Below are 9,768 nucleotides of genomic sequence, written 5' to 3' on the forward strand. Positions count from 1 at the left end.
CAAAGATCTTAATAAGATAACTCCTCCTTTTTAAGAAAAGTACATTAGAACTCATTAGTATATATTTAAATGACAATATTTTCAAAAGAAAAGTCATTATATCTTAAATCGGGTAACTGAAGTGCCGCTATCTTTTGCCCTAACAAACTTCATAACATAATGGAAGTGTAGGATGCTTATTCTCAGAAGGACCAAAAAAGAACAAAAAAACAAGTTCCGGATTCTCACAAAATCTATTGTCGAATAATTAGAAGTGTAGGATGTGTTTGTCACAGTATGAATTAAATATTATAGTTTGAACATCGTAAAGGAAACGAAACAGCATAGGTTGAAAGGCAAATTCTACTCGGCAGTAATTTGTCAATTTCTAAGATCACCATATGCATTACTAGAAACTCTACTACTAATTTTTTACCACTAATATGTTCAATTAATAATTACTTAGTTTATTTGATCATATTTTCCAAGCCAACAGCTTTTTTTTTTATTTACTTTTAATTTTTGTCCTCTATCCATACCTATATAAGAAATAATATTTGAACCTAGTACCCTTTCACCACTAAAATTAAAATCATTAAAAAGCTATATACTTTTTTGAGTTTTAAGTGGGTATAATTATAAGCTGATATGATCTCATAGCTCTTTCATATTCTTTTTTGAAATAAAAAAATTCAAGTTATTTTTTAAATGAAAACATTGATATTGCTTAATTTTGTGTAGATACAATAGGAGAGTTAAAGCTTACCTGTTACTGTAACACATAAAATATACTGTCCTGTAGAAAAAGACCAAGACAAAAACGAAACATAATTATTTCCATATAAGGAGCAAACAGAGCAAATTCAATACGAAAAAATACTAATGAAATCTGCAGATTAAGCATACCTTTAGATGCATAATATGATCTGTAGGCTACATGGGGGCCATGGAAGAGGAAATGTACGAAGCTGTCCACATAGATTTGCAAAGCGTATAATCTGGAATGTTCAACACATCCAAATAAAAGAAACATATCAGGAACTCAAATACAACAAACACATCCATATTCTGTTTGACATTGGCGGAGCAAATAAATAAATAAAAGGCATTAGCTTTTCCTTTCTCCACAGGGCCGGCTCCATTATAAAGCCACCAAAGCTCTTGCTTAAAATCTCACATTTTATGGGTTCCATAATTTTGTATAATATAATTGATTATATTAAAAATATATAAAATTTAAAATAATTTATAAAATATTTCTTAAATTAAGTATATATTAAATATCTATTTTCACTTATTTCATAGTTTTTATTAATTTTTAAATATTTATCTCATTTCATCAATAATATAAAAATCAAAATAATTAATAAAATAATATATTCTTTCTAATAAATTTTTATTCTTTATGGCTTTTCAATTTTCATAATGTTAATAATTTTTAATTATTTTTTTATTTTCAATAAAGACTATATTTTTAATGATCTCTAACTAACTGTTAATTTTTTTAATTTTAATAAAAAAATATCTCATTTAAATATTTAAACATTTTAGACCTCTAAAGATATTGAGCCACGACAATTTCTTCATTGTTAAGGGGTTGTTCCTCTTTGCAGCAGGTATCCCCTTTTCCATGTGAAGAATAAAATCAGGGAAAAGGAACTCAAGTTTTTAAAATTTTCAATTTAATAAATTGAAGTTTTAACAAAAAGTTAACTTTTTACTATTCAAAACATAGTAATCGTTTAACCTTAATTTTTCCTATCACATTCAATGCCCCAACCTAGGAAAATTCTTACATCATTTGAAAAGGTTTATCCTCCGAGAAATTCACCCATAGGAAAGTCCCAAGACACTTCAAAGCCCCGTAATAGTAGCATCATATTTTAGTAAAAAAATATGGTATGATAATCATTATTAATAACAAATTCAAATTTTCAATTTAAACACATATCTAAGTAAACCCTAAATTTTAATTTTAATTTTCGTAATCATAATTTTCACATGTATTTTTCTCAATCAAAGAGTCAAAATTTAATTGCCAAAGTCAACATAATAAAAAAAAAGTGTGTCGAACAAAGCCCAAGAATCTTACACGTCGAACGAACGTCCATAGCTGCAGCTCCAATCGTAGTGGTCCCATGACAGCTCAAAGCCCAGTAATAGATTTCCGTAGATGGCCAAAGTAGACATGTTGCTGATATTCTCTAACCCAACTGGAACCTGTGCTTCGACTGTGCAAAATTGATTGAAATCGCGGCACCGTGTTCTTTGATCTAAAAAATAAAAGTAGGTAGGTGGATGGGAAGAGCGATTGAGGCAACGAGAGGCATCAACATATTGATAAGATTTTATCGGTGTTGTGCAATTTACAAGATATAATGTGCTCGTAGGATGAGACACCAAATACGGTAGCTCACATATAGCATAAAAATAATAGAAGGAACTGCGAGGAAGGGAGCAATCATCCCTTCCCAGACTCGCATCCACAATTCTTATCGTAGAATTTTCATAAGAGATGCCTTGGACATGGAATCTCCCATGTTTCATGACCAGAGTGGTGCGGTTATTATTGTCACACTCCAGCTCTAACCTGTGGTCACCACAGTTGCGAGGTTGGCTTGTTAATCGAAAAGGGAAGCTGATGTTAACGTCTCCACACAGAGTAAAGCCGCAATCCTTGTTTGTGCTTCTGCCGATGCAAGCTTCCGGGAGTAGAAATGAAGAAAGGACGGCCATGAGGCCAAACCATGGAAGTTGTGCTTTTGGTTTTGGCATGCTAAATTTAATTTGGGTGGGAAAAGGGGAAAGTGGAGGATGACTGATGAAGCTAACAAGTTTTGAGTCAAGGAATATAGACGAAACAGTGTTCTTTAGGGGGTAGATGAGAGCAAAGTCTTCATCTTTAAAAAATCAAAGGCAAAGTCAATGTGGAGAACAGTTCATCTAGGTAGCAGATGCACTAGATCCAAACTGATGCCATAATTGAATTTTTGTGGGCTCTGTGTCAAGTGGATTGAAGACTCCAAGTCAAGTTAAAATAATATTGTTCATCAATTAATTATTTCACTTAATTTAAATACTAAATCTAATTATTATTTTAATTTTTAGTTTACAAAAAAATTACAAAAACTTCAACTTTTTTCTTTTAATAAGAACGATTTTTGAGAAACATAGATTTAAACTTGACTCTTTCAACTAAAATTACATGTAATTTTTCAATGGACGAAACACTAAACCTCCAATTTTAAATCTTTATTTTATTTTTTGCATGCGTGGTGGACTTGGAAATGTCCTAATAATAGTATAAGTGATCAGGGGCAAAGCTAGCTAATTTTTATTGAAGGGGTCAAAAATAAAAAAAATTAAAATTAAAATTTTTTAAAATTAATATGTTGAATTTAATCAAAAGATTCATAATAGATAATAATTTTATATAACATCTAAATAAAAAAAAACTTATAATAGTTATTTAAGAAAGTTGTGTTCGACGATATTTCTTAGATTCAAATTCATCAATTATTGAATGAAAGTGTGAGCTCCATCGAGTATCTCCAGCTCTTTGTAAAGTTTCCACTTGATGTGCTCTTCTACCTATTTCAAGTTCATCACTAGCAATCATGTTTGCAATGTCAAGTTCATCAAGATGATAGAGGATCACCTCGCTGTGAACCTTTCTTCATACGAAATTTTGTACTATATATGAAGAACCATTCACCAAAACAGAAACACTGACAGTTGAAATACATTTCATAATTCATTTTTTCTATATATATCCAAACCCCGTCAAATCCACGATATGATCCAAAAATAACCAATTAACACAATAATAAACTTTCTCAAAGTTTAACTTCAGAATAACCCTCCTTCACTTCTCTTTTTTCCTTTTAAAGAGTCAATGGTTTCATTTGCAAGTAAAGTTCCAGCCAGTATTTGTCTTCCAGCAATAAAAGCACTTTGAATGTCACTGACTAATTACTGTAAATATTTCTGTTAGTCAATTGAATGGCATTCTTGTAACTACTGTAATCTTCCTTTTCCTTTCTATTATTTCTGTTGCTCAACCGATACAAGTAGTGTTCTTCAATTCAATCAATACAAGGAATTTTTCCCAAATTCTATCAATTCCGATTGCTATCAAGAAATTAGACTCAAAGTCTTTTCTTTTTTCAGTGAAGTACCGGGGAAGACTTGAACACTTGGTCAAGCTCGTAAATAAGGATGATACGTACAATTTTTTTTTTCATGTCTAAAATATTAAAATTTAGAAAATAAAATGTACATACAAAGAACATAAAATAATTGTGGAGGATAATCTAAGCAGTTGGTCAAGCATTTGGATGAGATTTTCAGAACTTCCTTTGTCTTATTTTCTGAAGACCAAGAAGTGGTCAAGCAAGGCACATCTCAGCCCAGCATACACGTTGCGCTGCCTGGAATAAGTGGCTACAGGAAGCTACGTCAGGCGCTTTAGCTTAGAAGCTCATCATGTTGACAAGTCGGGTGCTTGACTTCAAAATCTTCACAAAAGTTGGAAAAGTCTGAGAGGCATTGTAAATAGGAACCTTAGAATCCGCATCCCCGTTGCCTCGAAAGTCTTGCTTCGAAGAAGACAAGGACCTTTGCCCTTTTGGCTTAATAACATCCCATCAATCCTAATGTTATTTTTGTCTTCCACCGCTCTAATCAGCTCATCCTTGCTTTGAAATCTGACAAAAGCATTCATCGAAACCCATCTCCTACTCCCTCTGTAAGGACTGGCGACATAAACGTCTGTCACTCGACGAAAATGATTGAAGATGTCATCAAGGTCCATCCAATAAACTAAGGCTGCCAACAAAGATGGAGAAGAGACTATTCCTCCAGTTGTTCATTGTAAAAAGGATTCTTGTGAGAGAGAGAAAATGTCGTAAATAAGTAAATGATGCATTGAAGGTGGTGGAGGGAAAGATCGAAACAATTATAAAGTATTGAGTGTCATAGTACGTAAAGACAATAAGAAAAGAATTATGGAGTCGAAGAGAATTTAGAAAGAAAAGCTCTAGAGGAAACTATGTTAACTTTAAGCGAAAGAAAAGCCCTAAATAAATTGTGAAGGTTCTATATATAGTGTCAGAAGTAACGATTACTCAAGAAAGCTTAATGTACGTAATGAATGATATTATTAAGAACTTTAATGTTAGATAATTGTTACTGAGAATTAATATTGAGTAATGGTTAAAAACTTATTATGTGAACTTTGAAGCAATTAGATGTAATAAGACTTGTTTTTAAGTAAAAGGTAATATAGAAGAGGTATATGTGAAAAGGTACAAGAAAAGAAGTTTTACGTGAGCAGGTACAAGAGAAGAAGGCGCATATGAATATGAGGTACACGAGAACAAAGTAAGGAAGTGAAACACTTGTACTTCAGGAAAAAGTTAAAAGGAATACCTCTTAACTCTCTCCATATTTGAGCCATCAAGCCAAACTCTTCGAAACATCACAAGATAAAAGTAACCCATGAGCCTTACCACTTAGTCCGGGTTGCTTTCATTGCTGTCCGTGTGAAGTGGCTATTCAAATAATATTAGTTGTTCCACATGGAGTAGTGTTACACTCATTCTAGTTGTTTTGCGTGAAGTAATACTTCACTTGTTTTAATTATTCTGTGTGAAGTAATGCTTCACTTGTAATGGTTATTCTCATTATTCTTTGTACAATATTATACAGTAAAATAATTCTTTAAAGAATAGATATTAACTAAAATCAAATATCTACATTTTCTCCCCTACATAAGAATATTTTACTTAAAAATAATTCTTATGCATTAATTTAGGTAAAAGTTTTATTTTGTATTATAATGTATTATATAGTAACACTTCAGGAAGTAACACCTTTTAGATGGTAACAGTTTAGCTAGTAATACTTCAAGTAGTAACATGTTATTGTCTTATGTAATATTTGATTTCTCATATAATAATATATTTTTCACAAAATAAGATTCTTAAAATACAAATTGTAAAAAGAAAACAAATCTTTTTTCATAAAAACTTTAATTCTATATGCCTTATAAATATGAAGCTACTATGAACAGTTTTCTTTATTCAGATTCTAAGCAAAACAAAATTCAGGGCAAGGTCTACTATTCTTTTGCGAATATTTTTGAGTAAGTAACTTTTTCTTCTTCCTCTTATAATTTCTTGTTTGCTCTCTTTCTCTCTCTCTCACTTTTTAGTTGTATTTTCTTGCTTTTCAAAATAATTGAGTTGTTTTTACTTGCTGCCCCCTGCATGATTTTTTTTTTAAAAAATTGAAATATGAGAAAAGAAAATTTTTTATGCATGAGATGAAGCTTTTTGATTGAAAGAGATTTTTTTTTTTGTATGAACGTATACTTATGTGCAAGTAGACAAACAAATTGTTTGATTTTAGATATAATTATTAGACAAGCAAAGTTAGGTATATTGTCTACTTATTAGATATAATTAAGATCCCTATGGAATTGGATTATTATTGTAGGGCTTTAAATAAATCTTACTTGTGTTGAACAATTTAAAACTCTTGTTTTTTTTTATTTTTGTCTCAAGTATATTCTAAATCTAGAATAGTTTAAAATTTGATAAATTTTGTTGTTTTACTTTGTTGGTTTTTTTATAATTAATTTAATTTTTTTTCCTTGACCAATACATAAATAGTAATAAAAACTATTACACATGTATGCTTCTCTCTTTTTCCATTATCATGTATGTAGGCTTCTTTTTTCATCATCCTTTATGCCTAGGATGCGTTTCCCTCTGAAGATCAATTATGGTGAGCCTAGAAAAGCCACAATGAGGAAAAAGACCATTGTACATAAAAAGAAGAATAATGATTTCAAATTAGTTGCTCCCAAGAAAATTAGAGTAAGAAAATGATTTCAAATGAAAAGATGAAATTATTAGAAAAAGAGGAAAAGATTGGTTTTAGGAAGAAGTTTGTGCCAAACAGGTTGACGAGCATCCCCCTAAGCCTGTTGGCTATGAGTGGAATCATCTATGCTGAAAAAGACCTCTTTATAAAAAAAAATGGTCTTCTAGGGCTATTTATTCTGAAGTTTAGGTTTGAATGTGGTGAATTTTCACTTTTTACAACTAAGCTAGGCTCCTATTCTCAAATTTGTTCATGGTTAGGATGAGTGGGTAAATAAGGTGTTGAATAATCCTATTTATGTTAAACTTCTCTCATTTGCTAGGATACTAGATGCTATATGTGTCACTTCCAAGCTCAATGTTCACAAAGAAAAAAGGATGGATGTAAAGCATTCTATTCTTGCAAGGTGGAGCACTTTTTCTCAAACTATGATTACAGCATGAGGGGAATTTATCTTCACTTTAGAAGATATAGAACTTCTTTGTATAGGAAAGCATGATTTTCACTCTATCAAGCTTTTTAAAAAAGAGGTAGAGACTTTTGAAGCTGAGACTGAGGTAGACTCATGTGACACTGAACGTAATGATGAAACAGATAACAAATCTATTAATGTTGTTGAAACTAAAATTGAGGGTGTTGCTACTTCTTTTAGAATACCAAATGTATTGACAGACCCTTTTTATGATTCCACTTATTTGGATGTTCTGTTTCCCTCTCACTTTAAAGTTCCAATATAAACCCAGAAAGAACAATATTAAAAATGTTAGTTTAGTCGTTTCATTTTTTATTTTTAAGTTGAGATTATTCTTGCACCATAGACTACTCAAGATGAGACCATTCCTGATATTGAGGCTGTTTCCAACACTAAAGTTTTTCTTGCTATTGAGGTTGTTCTTGATGTTGGAGTTAATGCTGGAGCTATTCTTGATGTTGTCATCGATAATGTTGAAGCAACTCTGAATATAAAGGTTGTTCATGATGTTGTAGTTGTTATTGATGATGCTAAAGTTACTTTGATTAATTTTCATTGTTTTCCCTCCCTAGTGCCAGCACACAAAGATGCTAGTAGTGTTTTTGGTACTCATGTAAAACGTACTGAACAGAGTGGTAAGAAAGTCAACTTCCATGATTTTCAAATTTCTTCATAGTACATAGAATACTTAGAGCAAATTTTCAATATAGAAGGAGAATTTTAGAGTACCTCCTTTTTTAAGAGCATGGATGTCATTTGTTTAATGATGGAAGTGTTGGGTAGACCTCTAGCCATTTCCCAAGCTCCATTAATGAGTACTTCATAAAAGGAATTGCAACAGATGGTATCGGATTTTGATGATGCTTGTAACGTTGGATTTAAATTTGAATCCCTCAATGATTGTAAACTTAGAGCCAAAGCTTTTTTCAACAAGATAGATATCCCCAACAATTCTTAATAAAATTACTCTTCTTTTTGACAAAAAATCCTTTAAAATGCATTAGTATAAATATTTTTAACGAGAGATATAATATATATTACAAGGCCAGGGAATAGAATAAGAGGAAGGGCAATGAGGGCAAATAATGGAAATTGTGCTTTTGGTTTTGGCATGTTGCAAATTTAGGTGCGGAAGAAGAAGCGACGGAGGCTAAACAAGCTCTAAGTCAAGGCTAGGGCCGGCCCTTGGGTAAAGCCACCCAAGCATGGGCTTTAGGCCCCTAATTTGGAGAGATGTTATAATTTTATAATATAATTTATTATATTAAAAAAATAAAAAATAATTGATAAAATTACTTTTTTTTCACTTTCTTAATTAAGTGTCTAGCAAATCTCAATTTTTAATCACTTTCTAATTTCTAGAATACTATATTATTTTCAATCAACTAGCAGTCATATGTATTTAATCATCTCTAACAATTATTTTTTTTTCACGTATTTCTCATATTTCCAATCAACATATTTAATGATTTCTAATAACTATTTGTTCTCCTATATATAAAACCAATTATTTCTTTTCAATATATAATATCTACTTTTGAATTCTTTTTTTCTCATTTTCACTTTCTTCCTTCTTCCTTTAATTTCAATTTTCCTCCATAGAATACAGAAGAAATCTGTTATATTAGTATCTTCATAAAGCCGTAAATATCATTTGCGGTTTGTAATAAGTATTCAATAATTAAGTACTATTGTTCTAATATTTATGAATTTTTTAATTTTAATTTTTAATTTATATTATATTGTTACATTGCTTTTATTTTATGTGATAGTTGATTTATTTGAATTAAGAATTTTGATTGTTGATTTTGTATTAACCATTTAAAAAATATAAAAATTTTGCATCTCAAAAAATTAGAAGAATAAAAATTTAATATATTTTTTTAATTTCAATAAAAGAATGCCTCATTGAATATTTTGCTTTAGGCCTTTCAACTTATTAAGCCGCCCCTAAATCAAGGAAATATAGAACCACAATAACATTTTTCATTTTTTTGGATTAAGGAAATGAGAGCAAGTCATTAATTGAAAAATCTAGTCAAGCTCTTGGAAAATATCTGTAGGAATTTTCTTCTTGTTTTCCGAGGACCAGCAGTGGGTCAAGAAAGAAAACATTTTTCTTTCTTTTTGTTTGTTTGGCTTAAGTAGATGGGAGCAAGTCACTGTCGAAAAATTAAAGTCAATGTGGAAAACACTTTAACCAATTACTCAAGCTCTTGACAAACATCTTTAGGAATTTTCTTCCTATTTTTCGAAGAAAATAAAATGAGACACCGAAAGTACAAATTTATTGGATTAGAAAAACCATTAATCCTGTCAATTTTAGAGAGTGGATCCAAAGAAATATCATTAATGTTGGAGAAAAGAGCAAGCGACTTTTTGGGCTATAACTTGAATTAAATCAAATCACTTGCAGAGAAGTGAGACAA

The 9,768-nt window shown here is 30.7% G+C and overlaps 1 protein-coding gene across 1 annotated transcript; it reads right to left on the minus strand.

Annotated features, from left to right (window-relative positions):
• On the minus strand, nucleotides 1-2,891 carry LOC149526985 (uncharacterized; the record flags this gene model as incomplete). The annotated part of the gene is made up of 4 exons (XM_089784113.1): nucleotides 2,072-2,891; nucleotides 886-977; nucleotides 746-775; nucleotides 1-26 (listed from the first exon to the last, which is right to left on the minus strand). Coding segments are annotated over exons 1-4 (831 nt in total), but the record flags the coding sequence as incomplete, so codon positions are not given.
• Between the last annotated feature and the right edge of the window lie 6,877 nt (nucleotides 2,892-9,768).

Source organism: Theobroma umbraticum, unplaced genomic scaffold (assembly GCF_002168275.2).
Source record: "Theobroma umbraticum cultivar Fairchild unplaced genomic scaffold, ASM216827v3 scaffold_67.0, whole genome shotgun sequence".
Taxonomy (NCBI): Eukaryota; Viridiplantae; Streptophyta; class Magnoliopsida; order Malvales; family Malvaceae; genus Theobroma; species Theobroma umbraticum.